This window comes from Bubalus kerabau, chromosome 3 (genome assembly GCF_029407905.1).
Source record: "Bubalus kerabau isolate K-KA32 ecotype Philippines breed swamp buffalo chromosome 3, PCC_UOA_SB_1v2, whole genome shotgun sequence".
Classification (NCBI taxonomy): Eukaryota; Metazoa; Chordata; class Mammalia; order Artiodactyla; family Bovidae; genus Bubalus; species Bubalus kerabau.
The window spans coordinates 16,087,214-16,114,860 of NC_073626.1; the positions used below are offsets into that span (position 1 = coordinate 16,087,214).

The 27,647-nt window shown below is 43.0% G+C and overlaps 1 protein-coding gene across 21 annotated transcripts in view; it reads left to right on the forward strand.

The window, feature by feature from the left end:
• The window catches only part of LOC129645509 (uncharacterized), a 138,774-nt gene that overhangs the window by 59,393 nt on the left and 51,734 nt on the right, over positions 1 to 27,647 (forward strand). For 19 of the 21 annotated variants that reach the window (XR_008711395.1, XR_008711399.1, XR_008711408.1 and 16 more), the window contains exon 3: positions 20,942 to 21,230. Coding sequence is in view for 1 of the 21 variants with exons in the window: in XM_055570772.1 (XP_055426747.1) it covers positions 16,861 to 17,204; positions 20,942 to 21,021 (424 nt within the window). In the remaining 20 variants the exon portion in view is untranslated. Of the gene's footprint in view, positions 1 to 16,860; positions 17,205 to 20,941; positions 21,440 to 22,209; positions 22,373 to 27,647 lie in introns of those variants that run through there. The other 2 variants (XR_008711410.1, XM_055570772.1) reach the window with 2 other exon arrangements.

The following is a 27,647-nucleotide window of genomic DNA, read 5'->3' on the forward strand; positions in this document are numbered from 1 at the left end:
TAACTTTTGTGGAGCTATTGTTGGCTCTGTTGTTTTTAAACAATCCCAGAGGATGGGGAGAGGGACTCACAGCTGCTACACAGGCAGATGCCCGAGAGCACAAAATGAGTGGTTCTCTGGGAATAGTTGTCTCGTCTTCCTTTCTTGGCTATTCTTCACCTTTAGTAGAAGAGACATATTTTCTCACAGTGGTTCCAGGTCCGAAACCTCTAGCTTGTCTTGTCAGCCACAGTTTTGAGAATGCTGTTGTGTGAATACATACCATGACACGTGTTAACCAAAACTGCCGTTTCTAGTGAAACCCTCCAGTGCTCTGAGGGTTACAGCAAAATCCTCCTTTGGAGTTGTAGTTGAGTAAGCACTTTTCTAACAGGTAAGCCTAATGCACACTGAAATGAAATGTCAGTTGCTTAGTCGTGTCCGACTCTTTGTGACCCCATGGCCTATACGGTCCGTGGAATACTCTAGGTAAGAATACTGGAGTGGGTTGCCATTCCCTTCTCCAGGGGATCTTCCCAACTCAGGGATTGAACCCAGGTCTCTTGCATTGCAGGCACATTCTTTACAGTTTGAGCCACCAGGGAAGCACATTTAACTTCAATTATTTCAACAATTCTATTGAGCAGTTATAACCTAACTTCCATTTCCTCCTTCTTCATGTGTATGATTTATAAAATTGAGGGGAGCAGAGATCAGTAAGAGTGGTCTGGTGTTAGAATGTATTTACCTCTCTGCAGAATTTCTGGTGACCCACTTTAAATAGGTCCAGCCAGCTTTAGCTTGCACGTGGCCTAACTTTCTGCATTACCAAATTCACAGATTTTAAAACCATAGCTGTCCTTTTGAGCAGCAATATTGAGCCACTATGGCATCTTCAGAGGTTTGGGTCCTGTGAAAGGTCATATGATGGGAGGATGCCTACGATCTTCCTGATACATTGAGGTCCTTCCTTCCTGAGCCATTTTTGTTTTAGTGGAACTGGAATTTCACGTGACATCTTAGGTTTGAATACCTGTTTCTTCAACTCTTGATACATTCTCTTTGGGGGGTGGGGTGGGCTCCAGTTTCCTTCTGTGGGAAATGGTTATATAATAGCTGCCTCACAGTGTCTTGTGGTTAATTGAATTATAAAGCTAATTGCCAAGCACCTGGAAATGGTAACCCACTCCAGTACTCGTGCCCGGAGAACCTCATGGACAGAGCCTGGCAGGCTACAGCCCATGGGCTCGCAAAGAGTTGGACGTGTCTTAGTGACTGAACAACAAACAAGCTGACACAAAGCCACGTCCTCAGTGGGCAACGTGTGAGACTGCATCTTTGTCCAGGTTTGCTTTTAAATATAACATCATATTAACCACATTAGCTGAGTCTCTTGTGTCTACAACAAAAATGATGCCAGACTATTTTTATATAATGGTTTTAAGCATATAATTCATAGCATGGAGTCTCCCAGAACATACATTTTTGCATTTCTTTATCTTCCTGATAACATTTCCAAGAATTACTTGGGGCCAGGCATGGAGAACAGACTCAAGTGGCTCAGCAAAGGCCCAAGGACCCTGCAGGTCTTGGGCTGCAGACACCCCCACGCCATGCTTCTTGTTGGCCATCTCAGCAAGGGGGTAAGTGGTGTTCCCAATGCCTTTCTTAGCTACCTGAGGTGTGAAGCCACACACACTTAACAAGTAGATCACCATGTTCCTCTTTCCTTTCAATAAAAGGAAAGTTATATCTGAAGTGTGGGTGTTGGCTGCCAGCAACAGCTTTGGCAGTGTCTTTGAGGTCAAGGCTGTTGCGACAGGGAAGTGTCAGCGTGTCGATTTTAGATTCCAGCCTTTGTTCCAGACAGACCCTGTCCTTCCGCCCGGTGGTGCGTGCGGGTGGCCTTGCCTTGTCTTCATCCTCTGCCTGGCGATGGTGCCAGGGTCCACCTCGTGGCCTTGCAGGAGGCTCCCTTTGAGACCTCTGGGGGAGTCTTGAGCAGCTCACCTGCTCTCTCCAGTGTCCTGTCTCACTTTGTTTCAGGTCTCGTTTTTTGCTGTTGGCCACGTCATTTCATTTTTCCTGTGTCCTGAGAGGTGTCACCTCACTAGATCTGGGGTTTCCGTGGTGCCTTTTTCTGTGGTTCTGTGTTTTAATCAGCTCCCATCCTCGGGGTTCCTGGACAGGTGAGAAATCTCTTTTTCAAAATGAGAAATCTCATCAACTGTAGGGATTAATGTTTGCTAGAGTAGAAGTCAGAAAACTGACTTCTAGCTTTTTGTTTTTCTTTTTTGCTATTTCCTGGAAGGCTGGAAGGCTTTCACCAAGTTCGAGAAGTTAAACTTTGATTTCTTCATCTTTAAAATAGACAAAATAGCTAATCTTCTCTGTGGGGCCACTGGGAAAATCAGATGAGATAAAGTACATGAAGAACTTCCAAGTCGTAAAATGAGTTAACCTGTCTGAGGCAATATGCTAAGTGCCGTGGGAGAGGTACTCTACCTAGAAGAGAACCCCTCCCCTCCGCCCCCCCAAAAAGATTTTAAAATGAGATGGCCCCGGGGTTGAATCCCAAATGTGCACTTAGCTGTGTGACCTTCATTAAATGATTTAGCCTCTTAGACGTTTACTTTTATTAGTTAAAAGAGATAATGTGATGTTGTGTATCAAAAACTACCACATGTAGTACAAATGTTCCCTGTTTTCATTATTATCCTCCAGAATTGTATAGTGATTCAAAAATTTTTGGCTGTATCTAAAAATAGCACATTGAGGAATCCTGGGAAACCACAGAGTATTTCTGGTGAACAAGGCTGTAATTAAAATAAAGGGGCCTGTTTTGGAATTTAGAAGTTAACTGAAGGACACCAGCCAAGCTCTCTTAGCTTTCACATAGACAATAGTTCTCAGCTAATTAAACACATTCTTTTATTTGTTTTTAGGATCTTGAGATAAAGGAAAAGTTTCCTAGTTCATCCTTTCTCATATTCTGCAAACCTAGTTGGATACCTGCTATAGAACTTTTAAACCCTTTGGTGTCTTAATGTTCACATCTTTAAAAGAGAGATAAAAAATACTTATCTTCCTAGGTGGGACTGTTGTAAAGGCAACGTGGGATAATTCAAGGATACATTTTGGAAACTTAAAAGCTAACAAATATATGATTGCCGTCATTTGAATGTTTTGAACCAAATATTAAGTTTTTGTCTAAAAGTACCTTGGACAAGCTAAAAGACTTAAAAAAAAAATGAAAAAAAAAAAAAAACAAAAAAAACAAACAAAAAAAACCCAGCAAGTGAAAATGAATTGGGATTGCTCATTTTAAAGATCTGTTTCATCATGGTGCCTTTGAATTTCATAATTCACTATAACATGAAATGTAGCTGAAGTTGTTTTTCAGTTGCCCAGTTGTGTCTGACTTTACCCCATAGACTCAGCATGCCAGACTTCCCTGTCCTTCACTATCTCCTGGAGTTTGTTCATACTCACGTCCATTGAATTGATGATGCCATTGAACCACCTCATCCTCTCTCACCCCCTTCTCCTTCTGCCCTCAGTCTTTCCTAGCATCAGGGTCTTTTCCAGTGAGTCAGCTCTTTGAATCAGGTGGCCAAAGTATTGGAGCTTCAGCATTAGTCCTTCCAATGAATATTCAGGGTTGATTTTTTTGTTGAAGTGATCTCTCGAAATAATAAAGACAAAAGTTTTAATACTGAAGCTTCATTCATAGAATAACAGGGAAGCTTATTCTGTACCAACCAGAAACAAACAAAAAAATCAAAAGTGCAGTTTCAGGGAGTAGTCAAACACCTGTCACATGTCTGACAAGTCAAATGGACAGATACCAAAGGGTAGACCTTTTTACATGCACAAGACATATTTCTAGGAATTCATATTGTTGTTTCTACTATTAAGTATGGGGATAATTTGGTGATTCTATACAGTTGTGGTTTTTTTTTTTTTTGGTGTGTAATAATTAGACTTCTCTGTGGCCTTAGAACAGATGCTTTAGGTTCCAACTAAAACAGAATTTGAAGACCTCACTTCACAGTCTGAGAACCACAGCCTTTGGAGGCCAGACACGTCTCCAAAGAGCTTACCAAGAAAAAGAAAAACCGGCTCTTCTGCCACCAGTTAGCACCCCCTGCCATTATCCCCAATATTTTCTAGTCTGCATAGAACATTGGGGAGCGAGGAAGGAGAGGAAAGGTTCATTAGCTTTATACCAAAAGTGAGAGGGCAAGTTCCAGGAGATTCTCCCATGGAAGCTGGGGTTGCCTGCGAAAATCTAAGTCCTTTGGGTTTTCTGGTTGAATGTCTGAGCAGGCAGACTTGTCTACCTGACCCTGTGCTTATCTGGGTTGGAAAGGGGAGAACCTGAGAGGCAGGGAGGGAGAGGGGATGCCTCTGGAGCAGCTTATGTTATTTCCTGTTAAACTTGCAGAGGATACGAGAATTCTTCAAGGTGAACACCGAGACTGGTAGTTGACCTCGAGCCATCTTGCTAGATTATCTGTCCGTAAGAGCCTGGATTCTGGTCATGGGGGCCAAGAGGTGGGTGGGAAAGCTTGAGCTGGGGCTCAGGTCAGATCTACATTAGAGATGCTTTGTGGTGAGGAGGGCCTATAGGGCCCTTGGGAGAATTCCCACAGCAGCCTGCATTAGCTTGGGAAGTGATCATGGCTGGTCATATAGGAAGATATCTGCCATTCCCTTCCTACCATTTCCTTGCAGGAACAGTCCAGAGAGGAAGGAGGGATTGAGGGGAATGTGGATTCCAGACCTCCCTGTTCACAGGCCAGGTCACAGCTTTGCCTGGGGTCAGAGTGGGGGCTGGCGTGAAACCACAGATGAACTTGAGAACAAAAATTCAACTTAGCCTTGAGTTTGAATAACCACAAGTTACCCCAGATGGTGAGATCTGCCTGAGACACTATTAAAAATGGGAAAGCGGTTTAAATAATAACCATTGGTGGCTCTTATGTGAGCAAAGCCATTTCCTGTTAATTGCCCAGTGAGATGGTAACACTCAATAAATCCAGTTTTGCAAACTCTCCCTCTCTATGTTGCTATGATATCAAATACTCACTGGAATATCCAAATCCATCCTAGGAGTGTTGTGTGAAGTGATTAGCTTCCAGGAGTTTAAATGTTAAGCTTGTAGCCCTGCTTCATACTCTGTATGGTGTGCAGTATATATGATGACTCTTGGTCAAGATGTTGACTTAAATGAATTATTTGTGATCATTCAGTGGTCTCTTTGCGATTAGAAATGTCTTCATTTCAAGAATTTGGGGTTCTGTTGTCAATAGTGTGTAGAGGCAGATCCTTGAGACATACGACGGATAGATACTAGACAAAATCACAGAGAAATATGCAGAATTATTGCATTGGAGGCACCTCCGTGCTCCTTATTTGCTTAAGAAGACTGTAAGCATTATATGATAGCATGTCAACATAGCTCATAAAGGAAGAAGTGGATACAACAAGCCCTTCTTAATGTTCCCCAGAAAGTCAGTGAGTGAACTGAGAAGTGGATCCAGGATTTCATGTATCAGCACCATAGGTCTTATCATTTATATAATCCTTTTTTTCCCCCCGTTACTGTCAAGATTTTAGAGAGGGATTATGGGTTGAGTTAGAGAGCAGGCAATTGAGGCGTACTGCACAAAGTTGTTAAATCTCAGAGGCTTGAGATTTCTTGGCTCCTTTTAAGTTTTGGAAGCACAGCACTCCTAGAGAATCTATTAGGAATTGGCTTCATGGAGAAAATGTAGCTCTTGGACAGTTCGCTTTTGAAGCTGAGGGAGAGGATAATAGGTTGCTGACCGTGAAGAGGGGATTTGCTTCTGGTTTAGGAAACAGAGGGTGCGTAGGGGTGAGGGTCCTGGGCGGACTCAGGCTGTAATAGTGCTTCAGGAGGGCCAAGTGCTGCTCCAGATCAACTTCAATTTTCCATTGAGGTCATTTTCTGAGTTGCGACAAAGCCTGGGGACCCTCTTATGGGGTGTCTGTCTCTTTGTGCCCTGATTGCTAGGGCTGTGCTCTCATCTTGGCCAACTGCCCATTTCCTTCGGGTCTGAAGGGAATTAATTCCAATCAGATTGTGCAGATTTAAGGCTTGGGAAAAAGAAAAAAATAATAATCTGCAGGTCTTGTGTCTAGGATAGAGGTTCCTAACCTCCAGGATCTAATACCTGATGAGGTGAAGTGCAGCTGATGTAATAATAATAGAAATAAAGTGCACAACAAGAGTGATGTGCTTGAATCATCCCTGAATCACCGCCCCCGCCGCCCATTGTTTTCCACCAAAGTGGTCCTTGGTGCTGTAAAGGTTGGGGACTGCTGATCTGGTGGATACATGGGAATGAGTTACACAAAGATGCAAACGACTCAGGTGTGAGGGGAGAGAGGAAGGAAAGAGCCCCCCACCTGTGCTCTCCTGAGTGGGAAGTTTCCTCTAGGCTTTGGCAGAATGAGACATGTGCGAGAGTGGAGGGAAGACCGGGGCATTCTCCTGGGGAGGGCGTTCCCGGACTGTCTTCACCCAGTAGATGAAAGGATTCCATGCAAGAGTTGCACCTCAGTGGCCCCACCCCAGGCTCTGTGCTGACTGCTTTTTACTGCTTCACAGGCATTGAGTCACCTTGTTAAGTGTCATCCTTGATGTGGAGATGGAGTTATTCCTTGCCCCCAAGCTACTGGGAACCTATTCAGGAAAGACACAGGTCCCTGCACCACAAGCAGAGGGTTGCTGTCGCTCAATTTTAAGTGGCTTGCTGTCGCAAGTGGCTTGCGGGGCAGAATGAAGTGATCTGGCTGGAAGTCCTCTGCCACAGGGCTAGCTCAGCTGAGGGGGAATTTGAAATTTGAGGTGGCTGCTGGGCATCTGTAGGGATGCTGTGAGGTCGTGCTTGACCCTTCCAAGAGGACTTGATCCTGAGGCAGAGGAGGAGAAAGCTAGTGTTATATTTTTGAAAGATATTTTGTTGGGATCATAAGAGTGCTTCAGCAGGTGCCTTTCTCATACCACTGTCTTCAGGCTTCTCCCAAGCCCGTGAATGTGCTGGCCAAAATGTCCCGGAGGCTCCTTGCGCTAGACGCAGGAGGACGCCAGACACGGGAGGACGTGTGTTTCCAAATCAGTTTCCATGTGGGTTAGAATTCTGAGTTAGAAGAGCACATCTGCTCATTATTTTACAGATGAGGAAATTGAGTCCCAGAGAGGGCGCAATTTGCCCCTTCCCTTGAGATCAGCCGGCAGAGTCGGCACAAAAATCTAGGTCTTCGGATTCAGCCCACTGCCTTTCCTGCACGCCACACTGCTTCCCTCATTATCTCGAGATTTGCCGGAGTCACAGGACTACATCATGCGGGTGCCGATGCGAATTTTACTGCCGCCGCTGAATTAACTCATCACATTCCTCCGACCCCCCCCCCCCCCCCCGGCCTGTTTCTGCCACACGTCGTAAATGGCGACTCCTGTGGTCTGAGAACTGGGCGCCTCGAGGGACGACGGCATCACCACCCCAGGGTGGTTCTTGCTGCTGCAGCCACGGGATGCTCTCCTCTGACCCTTCTCGTCTGGAGCCATTTCCTCTCGGAGGCGGGGACTGCGGGGGTGGAGCCAGCGGCGCACGTGCAAAGGCGCGCAGCCCTAAGCGGAACCGGATTGGAGCCCTTGGAGTGGTGTTAATTCTGACTCCATATAGTTTTGAAAATCTAGGCCATAGTTTTCAGCTGGACTTAGTTCCATTTTAAGAATACTTGTTTGATATCTTCTGAGACCGTGGGTGAGGAGGATTGCCCACTGGTGGTGAGGATTCCCTTGTGGATTTCCCCGGTTAGAACTTGTCTAGGAGTATGTCTTTGCCTTGCTAACTTCATGGTATCGCTTACCTTGTTGGCAGCTTTTGTGCAGTGGATTTTATTGATAAGGCTTGTGCGTGCCGAGTCGTGTCCGAGTCGTTGGGATGCCATGGACTGTAGCCGACCAGTCTCCTCTGGCCATGGAATTCTCCAGGAACTCCGTTGAAGGCTGAGGAACTGGTGACAGAGGATGAGATGGTTAGGACATGAGTTTGAGCAAACTCTGGGAGATACAGAAGGACAGGGAAGCCTGGCGTCCTGCAGCCCGTGGGGTCCCAAAGAGTCAGACACAACTGAGCGACTGAGCAGCAACAATCAAATAGGCCCCGGGTTCTGCTGGGTTTGGAGTTCTTTATTTGTGATGGATCACCCTTGTGTGGTATTCTTACTCTAATTTGAGATGCAAAATATATGGAGATAATTTAACTGGATTTAGGGGTGCAAATGGCAGCTCTGGAAAGTTCCTGATTTTTGCCCCCCTCACTGGAATTATATGAACCTCAATCACAGCTCATATTAATGTTTTAAAAACATTATTTATTTTTGGCTGTGCTGGGTCTTCGCTCCTGTGCAGGCTTTTCTGTAGTTGCGGGGGGCTACTCCCTAGTTGCAGAGCACAGGCTTCTCATTGTGGTGGCTTGTTCTTGTTGTGGAGCAGAGGCTCTGGGATGTGCAGGCCTCACTGGTTGTGTGTTCAGTGGTTACAGCTCCCCAGCTTTAAAGCTCAGGCTCGGTAGCTGTGGCACACGAGCCTAGTTGCTCCGCGGCATGTGGGATCTTCCCAGCTCTGGGATCGAACCTGTGTTTCCTGCACGGGCAGGATGGCCGTCAGAGTGGTATATATCTATACCACTAAGCTAGTAGGGAGGGCTTCCCTTGTGGCTCAGCTGGTAAAGAATCTGCCTGCAATGCAGGAGACCTGGGTTCAATACCTGGGTTGGGAAGATCCCTGGAGAAGGGAAAGGCTACCCACTCCAGTGTTCTGGCCTGGAGAATTCCAAAGGGGCCACAAGGAGTCAGACACGACTGAGCGACTTTAACTTTCACTTTTAAGCAGGGAAGCCCAGTCCATACTAATTTCATACCCTGACATCCATTCTAGGGAAGACATGTTCCATTTCCTAACTTTTCAAAGGGCCAACTGAGTTTGCTTTCCTGGTTGTTTTTCTGAGTGGGCCCGATTTCTTCTCAAAGCCCTTTTCACCAGAACAAGCCACCCGGTGTGGCTGCCCAGAGGCAGGTTAGCTTCAGGTGTTGGTGCGGCGGCTTTTCCTGTTCAGCCTCTGGGGCTGCTCATTTCCTCCCCTGCGCCCTGGGTCCCAGGTACTGCGCGCTCATTTAGCTTTACTGCCTGTTAGAGGCAGGGGCAGGTGGGAATTACCACACTTTTTTTTGCCTCTGGTTCTTTCTTCTTCTGGAGAGCAGGTATTAAAGACGAGGGTGGGCAGGCAGAGAGCCGTGCTGACGGGAGGGAGGGAGTGGAGGCCAAGCAGGGTTGTGGGGGTCTGGGGGGTGGTTGGTTGCCCGTTAATGTAGCCGGATGTTAAGAAACAACTAGGAGAAGGTAAAAGCAGAAGGTAAAAGCAGACTTCCTCTGGGTCCCTACAAAACCCCTTTCCTGCTTACTGCTGCCTTAGGCCGTAGGTCTGCTTTCCTGCCTGGGTTCTATAAATTACTAGCAGTTATCACCTCAGGTATAGATGGAATGAAAAACAAGTTTCTGTAGTAGGTCTGTCTGGAAACCTAATGACTGTTTGATGTTGTTTCTGTGAGAAAGCTGTATTCTGAGTTCCCAATAAATTACCAACATTCCTAAGGAATATGAACCACGTGCACGTTAGTGAACGTATCTTTTGTTTCTGAGTCTCTTCAAGTTTGTACTTCATTTTAGGATCGAGAGTTGTGATGGATCTGAAGGTAACAGGAGGGCCGAGAGCATATTCTTCCCCAGCATTAAATCTCTTTTGCTACTTCCTCGTACTGCTTAGGTCTCCCATGTTTTCTTTTCGGTGACTATCTTTCAGAGGATCATGTTTTGGTCTTGGGATAATTCTGCTTTCAGCATACAGCATATAGCTGGGGACTTGCGTGAAACTACCCAGAGCTGTCTCATTTAGAATATTTTTTCCCCTTGGCTGACTTCACTAAATTTTGTAAACGCAAGGGGAGCTAGCTCCATAGCTGCAGATCTGGTATCGATTATCATTAATTCTTCCCTTTATGACTTTGCCACTTAAATACACATTTAGAAACAAACCAAATAAACATAAAATAGCATAACTAAAATTTTGACTTGGGTGGTCCAGTTAGTTTCAACATGTGCTTAGCTTTGAAAGGTGGTTATAAAAACACTAGAGTTTAACCAAACCATTAAATGATGGCAATAGGGTTTTTTTTTTTAAGTTTTATTTTACAAGGTATTAATTCAGATATCTTTAAAAATAAACCTTGGGTTATTTACAATTTATTGAAATACAAAATAACCAAAATGGTAAATTTTTGCATGTCTAGGTGCTTTGTTTCTGTATATTTCCATTTGGCCTATAAAACTCGATTGACTGGTTTTCAACTATGTGACTTTGAGTAAGTCACTTAACTGCTTGAGCTTTAGTCTCATTTGTGACAGGAAATATGTGCTAGTTGGTTCCCAGGCGCTCTCACTTCTGAAATGTTAGGACTCTGCAATTCTGTGAATTTAAAAGTTGACATTAAAAAGAATCATATGAAGCAGAAGGTATACTATTGACTCCACTGTAGAAGGGAAGAGATGGCAAGTTGTGGACTAATCAATAAAGGTCTAAAAAGAGCATATAATCCTGAGCCTTCTTTAAAAAGTCAGTCTTATTTATTGCCCTGTTTATTGAACTATGCATATGGTTGAGAAAATAGATGGGACATCTGGAAAAAGTATTAAAACATATTTATAGGCAAGGACTATGCCTCAGCACCTTAAATATGTTGTGTTACAACAATGTCTGCTGATGTTGTCATTAAATGCAACGCTAGCCACGTGAGTCAGCCCCATTTAGAATCATTTTGGATTTGGCCAAATGGTATTTTGGTGGTTTCTGGATTGTAGGTTAGAAATCAGAACTCCTGGAGTGAGTCTCTTGCTCCTACACACATATAACACCCCAGGACAGAGAGAAGTCCTTTTCCTTTTAATTTTCCACATCTTTTTGTGGTTGTCTTTGCTTTTCCTCCTGTGATCCATTTCTGGCATGACAGTAAGAGTTTCTTTGGGGTAATTAGTAGTCCTAAGTTATTTCCATTAAGGATTCTTGGGGATTAGATGTAAAAGCATTGTAGAAAGACTGGTTATATAGAGAAGAAACATAGCAACTTTTAAAAAAAAAACAAAAAAAGGTATTCTCAAGATCAGACATGGGTTGTTGTTGCAATCTGGTTCCTGCAAGCAAAGCAAGCCTGGGGCAAGCCATTTTGATATGTCACGGAGGCAGCCTTTGGGCAAACGCTGATGACACATGAAGGAAGGGTGTTCACAGTGTTTCATTTAGGTTCCTTTGATCACTCTTAACTGGTTTTTAATATTACACCAACATCATATCAGAAACCAAAGCATTTCTTAGTCCTCTCACTCTGGAAATGGTTTCCCCCACTTTTCTGAACCTAGAACGAAAGATGGATGTTTGGTCGGTATCTCGTGTACGCCACTCTTTCCTAAACACTACAGTGGTAAAGACTTACAAGTGTTCCTTTTCATTTGTTTTGAAGTGATGAGAGAGGGCAGAGATGGTATCTTGTTAGTGTCCCAGGGCCCCAGTCAAGGCTTGGAGTAGAGTGGGGACTTCCTGTAATTTGGCTTCTTGTCAGATTGTGTTTTTGAGGATGAAGCAGGAATCTTCCTTTGAAATCTTCATAAATCAGATAAAATCTAATTGGTTAGGAAAGGCAGAGGATGAAATGGACCGTATCTCTTTTTGTCCTCCTGGTACATCTTTAGAAATGAGGGTTTTTCTTCCCCCTTACAAGTGTAGTCATGTATTTTTTAACTCTGTATTTGCAGAGTATAAAAATTGATTACTAAATGTGAATATTAAAGCATAGAGTTGATGAGAGAATTAAAAAAATAACCCCACAAATACTTCCTTTCAGTAGTAGGCTAATGAATTATGGTTAAATCTTTAGAAATCAAGGAGACAAAATTCAAGATGTTTTTGGTAACTTTTTAGGATTGTAAGTTGCTTAAAGTGGAACACAGTTTGGCCATTATCTATTTTGCCTTTTTGAAGATAATTGAGCTGTTTAAGAAACATGGATCTGTTACCATCTCCACTTAGAACTTCGGTGTGTAGGTCTTGTTTTGTGAGTTGTATGGTCATATTTTTTAATTGATGTGTGGTTAATGTACAGGATTACATGGGTTATAGGTATATTATATAGTAATTCACAACTTTTAAAGGTTATATTCCATTTATAGTTATTACAAAATATAGGCTATATTTCCTGTCTTGTACAATATAATCTTGTATCTTATTTATTTTTTAGAGGATATGACCCCCATCTTTATATTGCTGCTACCCCCTTTTCTCTCCCTGCTGGTAACCACTAGTGCTCTATATCTGTGAGTCTGTCTTTTTCGTTAGTTGCTAGTTTGTTGTACTTTCTGAGGTTTCCCATATAAGTGATATCACACAGCATCTGACTTTCTGTTTGACTTATTTCACCTAGCATGATACTCCTCAAGTCCACTGATGTTATTGCAAATGGAAGAATTTCATTCTTTTTGATGGCCAAGTAGTAGTCCATTGTGTGTGTGTGTGTGTGTGTGTGTGTGTGTGTGGATAGACAAGTGTAAGTATACATGCCTGCCACATCTTCTTTATGCATTCATCTATCACTGAATCTTTCCATATCTTGGCCATTGTAAATAATGCTGCGGTAAACATTGGGGTGCATATGTCTTTTCAAATTAGTGTTTTTGTTTCTTTCGGATATTACACCCGGGAGTGGAAATGCTGGGCCATGTGGTAGTTTTATTTTGGGTTTGTTGAGAATCTACGGCCATAGTCCTGCCATTACTTTGCCACCTCCTTGCTTGACTTGATTATCTTTAGGTCCCTCAGGGGTTTATCATTGTACTATCTAGGCATCCTGCCTTCTGATCGTTCCACTGGCTGCTTTTGTATTGGAACCACTGTCGGAGGTACAGGTCTGTGCAGCTGTGTGGATACCTTGGGTACCTTTGGGCAGAACCTGTTTGTCAGTTGGTGGTTTAGGCAAGTTATAGGTAAAACACTGTGAAAGCCTCTGTCTAGATCCTTATCTTTTGCTCCAGCAGAATCAGACAAATGAAGCTGAATGTTGGGCAGCCTTTGTTTAAAAAAGGAGATACTGGTGTTTAGAGCAAGTCAAGCCACTAAAACAGAACAGGGCTCAGACGTGGGGGAAAGATGTCATAAAGCTCTCTATGAAAAGCCCAGTGTGTGAAGTTAGGCCTAGTAAAACCTCACATCTTTCTGAGAGACTGAAGCAAACCATCCTGGAATGTGAAAGTGTTCATTTTATAAATAGAATGAAATCTTTCTCCGTACACTGGAGGTCTCAGGATGGGTTAGCAAAGATAGAATAGATATGAAACATGATCTCCTCTTAAATGTTCCCATTTGTTTTGTGTGTTGGGTTTGTTTTATAACATCCAGATAAGTCTAAAGGCAGAGAAGAGGTCTGTTGTTAAGACAGCAGTGTTTCTTTGATATTGAATAGTTGAAGGGGATCTAAGTGATTGTGTGACTTATTTTTAGACACTATAAAGCCACCCTTGTGAGCAGGGAAGAGTGGATATGTTGGCAGCCGGCTTAGCCCGGAGTCTGTAGTTGCTTGAAGCTTGGGAAAGCTGGAAGAAGAAACTACTCCATGGAACTCATGTGACCTACTCCTCAAATAGTGCTGAAGCAGCCATGTCAGCTGTGTGACCCTCCCAGCTCACTTTACAAGGAAAGTGATCTGGGTTAGAGGAATTATTCATGATGTTTTAACCCGCAAATTCCTCCTTCCTCCTACTCCTTTAGCCCAGCTTAAACTCTGGTAAGTGGAGAAACTGATATCTAAGCACAAGTAAGAAGATGAAGTCACTTATCTTGAGATTTCCTTAAACCTTTAATTATTGTAAACAAAAGTTCTAGTTTCTTTGGAGTTCATGATGATGTCTTACTTGTGGGGCTGACTCTTATCAGATTGAGTCATCATTGGACTTGAAGATCTAGAATAACATACCATCTGCTATGAAGAAATTATTACAGTAGTTGGTCTTGACACACAAAGATTTGTACTAATGAGTTTATCTCCACCATCCTCTATTTAGTTCCTGCAGGAAGTCTGTGTTACCCCTGGCACTCAGAAGACAGGATTGCCATGCTCCTGTTCCCATGGGGCTCTGGGGCTCTTCTTGCCAGTAAGAGGCTGAGTTCTATACTCACAAGGTGTCCCCGTTCCTTAGTGATAGGGATGCAAAGGAGCATAAAGCTCTTGGCACATAGTAGGTGTTCAGTAGAACCTTGGAAGGCAGCTGATATAGTAGGGAACATCCTCATGGCAGAATTTGCTGCATTTTTATTAACAGAATTTGCTGCATTTTTATTAACAGCCTGACTTTACAGTCTCTGGCTGGCACTTACTCTGCTTTTGTAGACTCAGCCCTGGGTTAGGGGGTTTGCAGGAGAGTCTGAATCTTGATCCACGTTGTCCTTCCTCTGTGTCTCTGGTTTAAGCTTTTCATGATGCGAGGAGAGCTGTCCTCCTGGTCTCTTTCCCCGGTTTTGGCAAAGACTCAACAGGCGAGCCTCATCCCTTGAAGATCTTGTACAGTTTAACTGGAATCAGGACACTGATTACATGCAAGGAGTCTTCAAGCTGAGAGCTTTAAAAATGAGATTTTTCTTTGAAATTTAAAAGAAAGTAGAATACAAATGGGCTTGCTTTTCAACATAGATTGATTAGCTGGCAAGGAGGGAAGGCCAGCCTTTGAAATCTATAGGCATCGTGTTGCAGGCCTGACCCTGCTGACCTTGGGAGATTAGTAATGGTCTACGCAGCCTGCTCTGTCAGCACGTCTGGCAGGGCAGGCACAGATGGTGCCAGTTGGAGAAAATCACTGCTGAACGTTGCACCGCAGCCTCGCCTTGGCCAAGCAGCCTCTGGAGGAGGAGCCAAGACTGGGCTAGCTACAGATGTGTCTTGTCCATGCCCAGCACTTCGGAATAGACCTGTGAAGATGCTAGTCTAGGGTTAGGATGTGTTTGCTGATTGTGACTTTGGTTGTGCTTCCTTGCCGTAGCTTAGGCCATCCTGCGCCACTGAGCAGCTGGGATCTCAAACAGGGTCTGTGGCCTCGGGGTTGCTCTGAGAGGGAATTTGAAACGAGAACTGATCTCATTCCAAGGAGTCAGGCATAATGCAATACTTGTTTTCCTAGCCTCAATCGGCCTAAGGAAAACGTGAGTCGCCTGGGATGGAGGGAGGAGAAGTCTTGAGAGTTTGAGTAATCAACTTAACTCAGGGGTAAAGAGAATTAATTTCATTATGGAAAGCAGCACGCATGACCTCTGGCCTTTTAGCTGCCCCGAGTGTCTGGGTTGTCTGGTGGTACTCTGACACTTGATAATGCTCACTTTTTGTGTGGGGTTGGTCTTGGAAATGGTGACTCTGCTCCCCAAAGATAGCAAGGAAAAGACCCTTATTGACATGTAGCCACAGGCTGAAATATTCTCCTCACAAAGCTGAACTGAGCTGAAACTAAGTCCACTCTTCCGAATTAGACACTGGACTCTTCAATAATTCTGCTTGGGGTTGCATTGATAGTCCAGTGTTGAAGTGTAGCCTCCCAAGGTACCAACATCCAAGCTGAATTTCAGCAGGTCGGGGACAGGCTGAAAAACACTGATGCTGAACAGAAGATGTGCAGGTGTCTACAATGGCAGAGGGTCACTCGGTCCCTCAGTGGCCTTCCACCATTCCTAACTCTATTTTCTGTTCTTCTTGTCACAACTTTAACTCTCTATTCCAGGTAGGTCAGGCTTTGGGGCTTATTACAGTTTAACTGACTGATTGGATTCCTTTTGGGTTTGTTTTATGAAATACGTTGTTGTTTCATACTTGAAGAATTTTCCTTGGAGATGCTACTGTTGGGAAATGCAAACTGCTTTGTGAAGCTCTCATGTTTACAGAGGCTTCTTAAAGGGGATTTCCCCCCCACCCCCAAAGATGTAAGGAAACGGATCCTGTGCAGAGCCGGCTAGTGCTTTTGAAATGGGGACATAGGGGCGTGGCCTCGAGGGGGCTCAGAATGAAAAGGGCTCTGGCTGAGCTCACCCGGTGGGCACCCACTGCAATACTGCATTGCATCCTGAAGCCTGGAAGAGAGTTCCTCCGAGAGCATGAGAGCGTGCTCACCTCTGACAGAAGTCTAGCTCCTCTTGGTTAATAGAGCGTGGCTCAGGCCAGAGTAGCTTTATTGACGAGACGCGAGGTGAAGAAGAGAGAGAAGTCAAGGATGCCTCCCAAGTGAGAGGGGGAGGCCGGTGGGTGATGCAATGCACTGGCAAGAGGAGGATGAGTGCAATTTGAAGCAGTTTGTACTTGAAATGTCCATTAGGTCCTCGGATATCTGGGTCAGGATTTGAGCCCAGTGGTCTGGCATGGAGGGAGAGATTTGGGAGTCGTTGACATGTAGCCTGTAATGAAGCCCCAGGAGTAAATAAGATTGTGTGGAGACCCAAGAGAAGTGGGAGCACATGGAATTCAGGAGAGATCTGGAAGCAAACTCTACGCCCCCAACACCCCCCCCCCCCCAGATTTGAACAATCGTGTGTATTTGTCTAGAATAACAAAGATGGCCTGGTGACTGTGTCAGGGTTGTGCTTGATGTCTATTTGGAAGGAAAATTCAGAGTAGTCTTTGGATCTGTAGAAATAAATTCTTTTAGATTATCCTGAAGTAGCATTTTGGAAGCTGGTCCATTTCACAGATGCTCCAACTTTTGCCCACCAGGCTCCTCTGTCCATGGGATTCTCCAGGCAAGAATACTGGAGTGGGTTGCCATGCCCTTCTCCAGAGGATCTTCCCAACCCAGGGATCAAACCCAGGTCTCCTGCATTGCAGGCAGATTCTTTCCCATATGAGCTGCAAAGAAGTTCCTCCAACTTTTGAAGTAGATGCCAAAACATACCCGAGGACAGAGAGCCCAGGGTCTGCGGGACAGGAAACAAGTATCTCTGGTTTATTGAGCAGCAGGAGCAGGAAGAGCCGAGGGACAAGAGGGCAGCAGAAACCAAGAATAAAACCTGGTCACGAGGCCACATCACCCCGCTTGGCAGACAGGCCCAGTGGCTTTGGTAATTACCCTGGTGCCTGCTGTGTGTGCGCCTTTTCCACTGAGTTTTGAAAAGCCTTTCCTCTAACTACCGGGTCTCTCAGAACCGGGGCCACATTTGCCCTTGGTGGTTTTCTCCTGTGGAATCTTGGCTGTGTCTGTGCTCTGCGCTGTGTCTGCTGGCCCTGCTCTCTGACACTGCTCCTGCCCGCCCACTCCTGCCTGAGCTCATAGACGCTTTGTGAGGACATGCCCTTCTGGAAGAGCCCGGCAGAAACCACAGGCTTGCATGGCCAGACCGGCACACGTGGACTTGACCAGAGCCTCATCTTGCCTCTTGCTCACTCCCTGCCCCACCCCCACCACCCCGGCCTTTTTCCTCTTGGTACTTTTGGCATAAATACTATGTGTCTTAGTCCCTCAGTCATGTCCGGTTCTTTGGGACCCCATGGACTGTAGCCCACCAGGCTCCTCTGTCCACGGAATTCTCCAGGCAAGAATATTGGAGTGGGCAGCCATTCCCTTCTCCAGGGGATCTTCACAACCTGGGGATCTAACCTGGGTCTCCTGCATTGCAGGCAGATTCTTTACCATCTAAGCCACCAGGGAAATCCCATAAATATTATGTAACTGTCTAAAATCAATAGAACTTTCAAAGCAAGGCTTAAAACTAATGGTAAAGCTTCATTAGCAGTGGAGCTTCCTTTGGATTAAAAACGTTACTTCAAATAGAAATGCCTTTTTACACCTGCATTTGCATGAATTCTGTTTTTGGTATTCTAACTCTGGATATGATATAGGAAGGAAGTGTACTCAAACTTTAGGGAAATGAATCCCCAAAAGATTTCTGTATTTTCTGTATACCTCCACAGTTTCTATCTAGTTCCATAAGAAATAGCCAAAAGACTGATTTTCACCCAAAGCTGGGGTTTTGCTTGTGATGCATTCCAAGAACAGATAATCATAAGCACTAGTTAATAATGCATTTTGTCCTTCCATTAAGTTTATTATCCTTTAGAAGGGGACACAGGTTACATTGAGACTAGGGTATCTTAAATATTTACAGTTGGAAATACTCTGGGCATCTGTTGAAATTTTGCCTTAAAACTCCATTCTGTTGTTCATACATTTTCATTTTGCCCCAGTCAGTATCTTTTAAAAAATAAGATATTCAGCCATAGTTGCCTGTGTATAAATAAGAGATAATGATCAGAGTTAAGTTTAGCCTTTTTTCCTGCATATTATGTGCTGGGTACTCTGCTACGTTTTAGAACTCAAAGATGAGTAAGAAATGGTTTCTGCCCTCAAGGAGCTTAGGGTCTAGAAACGATGGCTGTGAGTGTGGAAAGGGCTGTGGGTGTTCAGTCCATTCTCGGGGGCCGGAATCAGGGGGAATTTTTGGAAAAGGCTCTAGCTGGATTGTAAAAAGTGAGGTAAAGTTAATCTAGGAAGAGTGGCATGTTTCCTAGCCAGGAGTGATCTGAGTTTTAAACATCATGGGATAGGCAGGTAACTTCAGTACTTCAGCACTGGCCAGTAAATGAGATTTACAGAAGACTTTCCATGTACCTTAGGTTTTAAGGCTTTGTTTACTGTATAAAATAATGTTAATGTAATACTTCTGAAGACTATTCAAGTTTGTCATTGCAGTATAATCTTACCTTGGACAAGCTTTAATTGAAATAAATATGTATTTATCTGAAGGCAGCCATTATGCTAGCATCATTAATAATTCAGAAGAGTTTTCAATTAAGCATTAACAACATCATTGCCTTTGGCTGTAATCTGACTGCTTGAGCTCAGAATATCGAATTATTTTTCTCAGTGAAGATAAAATTAAGCCTCAGGTAACCAGAACTCAAAAATTCTCATTCTTTAATCAACATACGCTCTCTTTGAGAATCTCTCTTAGGAGAGATGAATGATGGTAAGACATGGCAAGGATTTTAACTTTCTGGGTGTCCTTCCCCAGGTATATCCTGGGCTCTGTGTGCCTTTGACCCAGTATTCTGTAATAGCACTCTCACACTTCACTGCATTAGACGTTCTAATTCAAAAACAGTCTTGCACGACTTGAAAATTCTTTATCATCAAAGATTATTTTTGTTATATGAAAAAGTGAACTTAATTACTAAAACTCTCAGTGATAAGTACAGGAAAGGCTTCCTTTTATTGGGCGAGATTTAATTCCATCATCTGTACTGCTCCTGCCAACTTTTTTTTTGTCCAATCAGGTGGCTTGACCATAAACAGCTTTTTGGTTAATCTTCGGTAAATCAGAAATGGAGTTTATTGAAACACCTCATTCAACCTCTGGGAGCCTGATAACACACTGAGTGCATGTACTTTTGGTCAGAAGACTCTTAGTGACTGTGGATATAACATTGAGTCTTTTCATTTCCTGGAGCAATAGTTGATGCTTCTACATTGCAAATATACAGAGTGAATTTTCAGATTCCAGAGGTGTTGAAGGTATTTATTACTCAACACGCCTCTGTGTGTGTGTGTATTTGTGGGGGGGTGTGTGTGTATTTGTGGGGGGGTGTGTGTGTAAAACAACTGTGGTATTACCCTAATATTTTATGCATTTATTTTTTTTTTTGCTGGTGAAACGCATTTCCTTCCAGCATACTTCCAAGCAGACCAGTATCAAACTCAATACTTCACACTCACCCCTGTTTTGTTTTTTTCTTTTTATAAAAACGCACTTTCCCACCTCAGACACTAATTATTAAAGTTGCATGATTTGCCAGGCAAACACGACTCAGTAGTGGTATTTGAGCAACAAATCAATGAACAAATATTGATGCAACACACATGCCACATGAGCGTGACACCATCTGGGGTTCTGCACATGATTTATACAGGAAGACAGAGCATCTCTGCCTTTAAGTGGCTCAAAATGTAATTAATAGGAGACAGGGAAGAAAAAGCAGAAAAACATAAGCAAAGCTCTTCAACCAGTTTTCACAGTGGCTAGTGTAGTCATATTGCCATTCATTCAGTATTTGCTGAGTGCTTTGCTACTCGTCAGGTCTGTTGAGGGCTGGGGATAAATAGGGAATAGGATACAATCCTGGTGTTCTAGGAGCTTACACTTGAGGTTTACTATGTTTGACCCACATATATGGGCTTCAGTGTTAAAAGAATCCACCTGCCAATGTGGGAGACACAGGAGATGCAAGTTTGATCCCTGGTTTGTGAAGATCTCCTGGAGGATGAAATGGCAACCCACTCCAATATTCTTGCCTGGAAAATTCCAGGACCAGAGGAGCATGGTGGCTATAGTCTATGGGGTTGCAAAGAGTCAGACACAATTTAGCGACTGAACATGTATGCACCCTATATATACTCAGTAAGTTGAAAACATCTTCAGTGATCTAGAAATGAGTGAGATAACAATAGCTTACTTAGTAAATTCTAGAAGGTTTAATATCTGACTGTGGACTTCCCGGGTGGCATTAGTGGTAAAGAACCTATCTGCCAATGCAGGAGACGAGACACAGGTTTGATCCCTGGTTGAGGAAGATATCCTGAGGAGGGCGCAGCAACCCACTCCAGTATTCTGGCCTGGAGAATCCCATGGACAGAGGAGCCTGGTGGGCACTGGTTTGCAAAGATTTGGACACGACTGAAGCAACTTAGCACACACACAATGATATTCCAGGCCTCTAAATTTCACTTGCAATCAGGTTGGGCCTTCACAGTGGTAAAGAATGATGTAAAAACAGGCCAAATTCATGTTTCTTTTTATTTCAGTGAGTAAATTTCCAAGCCATCAAGAAGAAATACGGTTCTCTCTCCAGCGTTCCAACAGGAGCCATTCCAACATCACTTGAACCATCAGCTCAATGAAAACTGGCCTTTTCCTATGTTTGGTTCACTGTTGGGACCCGGCACATAGGGAAGAACCTCATCAATAACAATACTCAGTGGATTTTCCTTAAATTACTGAGACTGTGGAAGGCTGGTTGTGTTGGAGGTACTCTGCAAGGCATTGGAAATCCTGGGAAAGTAAATCCAGGTCCACAACCTCATCATCTACCAGGTAGGAAGAAAAATAAACAGAAAATCACAGTTTGTAACCTGTGCTCTGAGAGAGGAGTTGGGGAAGGCTTCATGGAGGTGGTGATGATAATTGCATTCCACATAGTGTCTATAAGAGTCGGGGCCCAGTGGGCATGCTCAGCATCCTGTGTAGGTAATCAAGGGGTTCATTGTCTGTAGAGAATTTTAAATAATAAAACTGAGTAAAAATTGGTGTGTTGTTTTATTACTCAGTAGTTAGCTATCCTAAAGTAAGATACTGATTAAAAATACTTTCTCCAGGGCTACCATAGGCCAGCTCTCCACACATCTCACTCTCCTCTTAATATGCTTGTTTCTCTGGGTGGATATTTGAGATATTTGAGCTTCAGACACCATTGTTCCTGAGAATAGAGCCTTTGGGCTTGGTAATGATCGCTTTACATGTGTTCTATTTAAAAAAAAAAAAAAAAAAAAAAGTTGAAAAAAGCTTTAACTCTGAGTACACACATATTTCAAGACAATTGGTAGGAGAATGTTTTCTGTAACACTCAGAAGTATAGAAAGGCCTTTCTTTCCCCATCTTTCAAAGTATTGTGATCTCTTTGAAAAAAAATCTGCTCAGTCTTTCAAATCAATACTTTCATGGGTCAACTTCGTGTCCCGTCACAATTATCAAAGAATGACTTTTCATATGCTGAAACATAGAATTCAAAAATTTTCGATAAAAACTACCATTTTTATCTTGAATATTGTATTGTAATATACTTCCTGGTTTTGGTTATATGTTAGGCCTTTTTTTCTAGACTTAAAAAATTAATTCTCTTGTACCAGACGACTGCCTTCCAAATTTACAATTTAGTGGTCATCATCTGCTATTGAATTTTTATCTTAATATTGCCCTATTTTGGATGTTGTCCGTATGGCAGACTAATATGGATAGATTGTTGTTATTTAGTCGCTAAGTCATGTCTGACTCTTTCCGACCCCATGGACTGTAGCCCGCCAGGCCCCTCTGTCCGCAGGAATTCCCAGGCAAGAATACTGGAGTGGATTACCGCGTCCTTCTCCAGGGGATTCCCCTGACCCAAGGCTTGAACCTGTGTCTCCTGCATTGGCAGGTGGATTCTTTACCTCTGAGCCACTACCTCAACAGTTATTCAGGTGTGTGAAATTAGGTAAGACAACTTTCTCCAACTTTCTCCATGTGTGTACACACACACACACATATCAATTCAAGAATGCTCTGAATTCCCTGGGATGGATTTTCATCCCTTGAGGCAGTCACTTGTCAAATGGTACCTAATGCTGTATGGATAGGCATACCCACCAAAGTAGCTTATTTACCCGGCAGCATCTACACCATTGATTTTTGTAGAGTAAATCATAACAGCCTATTAACATTCCATTATGCTGTGCATAGGACTAATAGGAAAACATCTGTGAGGTCAGATCAGAAGTAGACTTTAGAATGTACTATTCAAAAAAGGATGAAATGGAAACCATTTATGGAGGCTGGTGGGTAAAACAAAGACTTAAAGGAAGGGTAACAAAGAACAGAACTCTGCCATTGTGTAATTTCCTGTCGGATATTATGGCGAATTTTATCTATATATCACCTTATTTGACTCTTCACTTAAGCTGAACTGACTTGGATGTCCACATGTGTTTTTATTCTTCTTCTTACCGGAATATAATTTCTTTACAATGTGTTACTTTCTGCACAGTGGATCTGCTCTATCTGTGTGTGTATCCTTTCCTTCTTGGACCTCCCTCCTACCCTCCACCACCCCACCCCTCTAGTCATCAAGAACACTGAGCAGAGCTCCCTGTGCTATAGATCATCTTCCCAGTAGCTGTTTTACACACAGTAATGTATATATGTCGATGCTGCACACACCTTTTGAGCGTCCTCTAATTTTCTTATTAGAGGTTCAAGTATTTCACTCAATTAATTGGATTAGGAAATGCAGGGAAATCACTTAAATGTCCTGATCTCATTTAATGCTGTGATAGTGGGGTGAGACCCTCTGCAATGGCAAGTGGGACATCAGCAGCTGGACACGGCAGCATGCAGTGGAAGTTCCTACACAATAGCTCGGGATGCTCCAAGACAGACTTGGCAGGGCTGAGAACCACCCAATAAAGACAACGAGGATATCCTGTCTCTGCATTAGCTGTAGTCTGGAGCCCATGTTGCACCCTTAACTGTCCTTGGAATGAAAGGGACAGTTGGGTAGTTCAGGAGCTTGTCTCAGTGAAAAGTGACATTGTGTGCTAGGAAAGCAGACTTGGAGGAGAGAATTTAGTTATAGTAAGATTCCGTGGTACAGTCTCTGTTAAGGTTTATGATGTGTCAGATAGCGTGCCAGACATTTGGAGGCGTGGGGTAGGTGATGTACAATCCTCATCTTCAAGAGACAGCTCCAGAAGACTCGCATCCTGGAGCTCATGGAACCTATTACACAAGTCTCAAGAGAACCCTGTGGATGTGTGAAATCAGTTTAGAATAAATCTTAACTACTCATTTTGTCACCCATTAGCCATTGTTTGATGGAAACTGGGAAAGAAAATCTGTTAAGAACACGATAAGGAAGGACTGGTCAGATGAAGAGGTGGATAACTGGGAGAAGATGGTGTCCAGAAACCTGAGGGAAGAGAGAATTTCCAGTAGGAAGAGGGTGGGGGCAGACACAGCTTTTTGTACACAGAATCTAAGTGAGATAAGCTTCCAAAGCTAAGTGGCAGAGATGTGGAGGCAGTAGGTGACCTTTGGTAGAGCTGTGGAGTGGGCGTGGTGTGGGGGCAGCCAGCTTGCAGAAGGTCGATGAGAGAAGTTAGGAGAGCCTGCAGCATGTAAGATTCTTTTGAAAGAGGAGGAGGGTGTGTAAGAGGTAAAGGAGGTTCCACATGAATTAGATGCTATCAATGCCATCAGTTTGTCATTATGATCTTGGACAAGTTTATTTAATCACTTTGGGCCTTAATTTCCTTGTCTGTAAAAGGACTGATACTAGTAGCTACTACTTAAGGAATCAAATGAGTTAGCACCATTATACTAAGTAAATTTCTATTAGATCAATATCTTAAGAGAGATACAGTGAAAATAAAATAGTAATTTAGAAGAGAGAGCATTTACTTCCAGATTATGGGGTAGATATGTTTCTTTTTATTTTCAATCATAGCAAACACATAAAATTTATTGTGTTAACCATTTCTGGGTATACAGTTCAGAAACGTTAGGTATATTGCATTGTTGTGCAGCCAACCTCCAAAACTTGTTCAGCTTGCAAAACTGAAGCCTTAGTTGTGTTCTCAGAGGAAATGGGGCTCACTGCTTCGTGAGAATTGGGAACTTCTCTTAGGAAAGCTTGCCTGACCACTGGACACAGAAGCATAGACTTTCATGTAATGACTTAGACTTCTCATTTGACATTGGGCAGGAATCTGCTGACCTGTTGCCCAGGCTTTTGTAATTCTAATATCCAGAGGTCAGGCACTATTTGGACCTGCGCTGTGATCGAGGTCTGGTTGAAAGGATGCTCAGCCGAATCTTTCTATAGTTTTAATTATCATCTCACTCAAAAAGCGAACGTTTTAATGTTTTGGTAAGGTTTGAAATGTTGGTCTGCAACTTAAATAGAAGTGATTTTTCTACAATGATAATGATGAGAAACAACTGGTCCTGGGGATAAAACCTAGACTTTACATCACTGGACTAGGCTTTCTCTCCCGCCACACCCTTGCATCTGTGTTCTCTGAGTAAACAAATGAACAATTTTCTTCAGTATAAATCTTTTTGGTAGCTAGACTTTTAAAAAGATGGTGCCTCCTTTTACTTAGGTAGAGGGTTTTAATTCTTAGGCCTGGAATTTTATGAAAGAACTTGAGAAAAGAGTGAGAGAAGAGAGGAAGTAACAGTGGTTGTGAACAAAGGGATGGCAGGTGCCCAGGGCAGTGGGGAGAGAGGGAGGCAGGATTCCAAGCAAAACAGAAGAGCAAGACTTTGGTCTCTCCTCTCCAATTAATACATGTTGGTTTTACCTAACCAATGGTGCTGCTGATGAGAAAATAAATCTTGAGATACCATCTGCTACAAAAAGCCAAGTCTTGACATTTTTCACTTTGTAGTGGATTAAAATTGCGTCTGTTCTGATAGGCGTTTCTGGGCCTTTCTTTTCCTGTTTCCTGAATCCTCCTGCTTCCTAGACCCAGTCCGCCCTAATGACAAGATTTTTTTCTCCTGCAATAAAGCTTTTCCTGCATTCCCTGGTCGTACTGTGGTTTCACTGTTCAGCTGATTATGTTTTTTGGCTCTTGGTCACTAGATCACTCTGAAGCAAATTTATGCTTAGGGGTTACTAGTTATTTTATCAAGGGGATTGGATATCTAAGACACTTAAGTCATGGTAGGGATTTTGGTATTCTGATAAGCAGCCCAAGAAGAGAGTTTTGGAAGAGCAGGGCCTCTTGGTACTTCTGAAATTTTGTGTGTATATGCTTCGTGAGCCAAACGTGCGGCTCTGCACATACTGAAATACATTAAGTGTTGTGCAAATAGATTTTTTTTAAATGTAGTTTCCTATCATTCAATGTTAGAGATTTTTATGAAATACTGGCTCTGGAAAAAACCAACATTGGTCTCATCTAAAAAAATTTTTTTTCATGAGTCAATAGATATATGGTTTATCTCTTTCTTGGGGTAAGAGAAGGTGAAGAAACAAAACAAAACCCCCAAAGATGTGCTTCTCACTAGCAAGCAAGGCTTAGCCCAGTGACTTACAGGGATGAGTGAGACTGGCTGTGTGTTTGTGTTCTCAGGTCAGGAGTTTATTTAGCTGGTGTTCATTTGGAGCTAAATACTAAAGTGATTTTACCTATAAGTGATTTTTTTTTTTTTTTTTTTTTGAGCAGTGGTTGAGGCCATTTATAGAAATATGCTAGGAATACATCTAGTTTTTGTAAGAAGAAAGGGTAAATTAAAGGGTGATTAGAATGATTAGAAAATGATGGTTCCTTCTTGAGTTTTCCAGAGAAAAATCAGGACAAGACTCCGTTTGTTCTCTTTCATCGAGTACTTTGTCTCTCCCCAGCTGGTCAGGTCCTTTTTATGTGGCATTAGTCCTCGAATTTGTGTGGGTCAGCAAATGGACAACGGCAGCAAATGTTCAGCCATCATACTGGTGTCAAGCCTAGCAAATTGACAAATTATATGAACACCAAATGCATAAACAAGTTTGCATGAGCCAAGTATTCCAAATGAGAACAACAGCTGCCGGTTCTGTCCTTAAGAACAGAAATGCCCCTCGTCGTGTTCTCATCTGTTATTGCCCCAGGTTGGGAAATGTCAGCTGTAAGATGTATAGACTTAGGGCTCTGGGATAACAAGCTGCCTCTTTGAACTTCTCAGCTCCAAGAGCTTCTTGTTATCCAACCAGATAAAGACACAGAGATGTATTAGCTTCCCTGTGCAATGCTTGAGTCATTACCAACAACAATGGTGGGCTTAAATTTTTTATGTTGGAGATTGATAGAAAGTAATCATCAGAAAGCCGTAATAATGTTCAGATGACATTCTCTTCAGCTAGGAAGCCCTATTCGTATTGGTCACTGGAATACAAAACTCAGGCTTGTGGCTTGTACTCATTTTGCAGTCTGAGCCTAAATGCACCTAAGTGTTAAACCCAGGATAACGGGAGAAATTAGTGCCTTCTCTGCTCTTCCATAGCACTGATGCTTTTTGTATCTGTACAGTTTTCTTCTTCTTCCTACAGACCTCCTGTTTAAAATGATGTTTGAAAGATACTTTTATGCTTTGGCCAATTGTTGCTGTCTAATCGAAATTGAGTGTCTGCACTTCATTATTCAGTACTTGATAAGGGCAACATTTTCTGGTCAGTCAATAAAACCAGCTTCATACCTCCCTGTAAATAATCCATTGGCAGGTAGAAGGGACTTCTGACCTAGTTGGTCCTCTGCTTTTGATCAAAGAAATGGGTAAGCCACTGGGTCTATAAATCTTCTTCTTTTCTGTGATTCCATAGTGTCAGGAGAACATTTCCATGGATCTTTTATTTATACAGAGAAAACGTAAATCTCAAGTCACCATTTCTAAAACCCACAGGCTCCTGGGCTGTCATTTTGGTTGCAGACTCTGCTGCTTTCTGGGTGTGTACTGTGTGGTGGGTGGATGGGTGTCTGATGGGAGTGCGTTTTAAAGGCAAGAAGGATTTAAGGATATAATTTACTGACGTTCTGTTGAGTGCACTCCCTGCTATACTTGTCTAGTCATATATTTTACTATTTTAATAATACTCAGTTATCTCTTGGCCTACTTGAGACAGGCCTAACAATTTGTGACTGTTCCTAACATTTGTAGTGGCTCCGTGTACGTGTCTGATTATGACATTAGCCATTCCTGCTTAACGTTAGTGCTGGC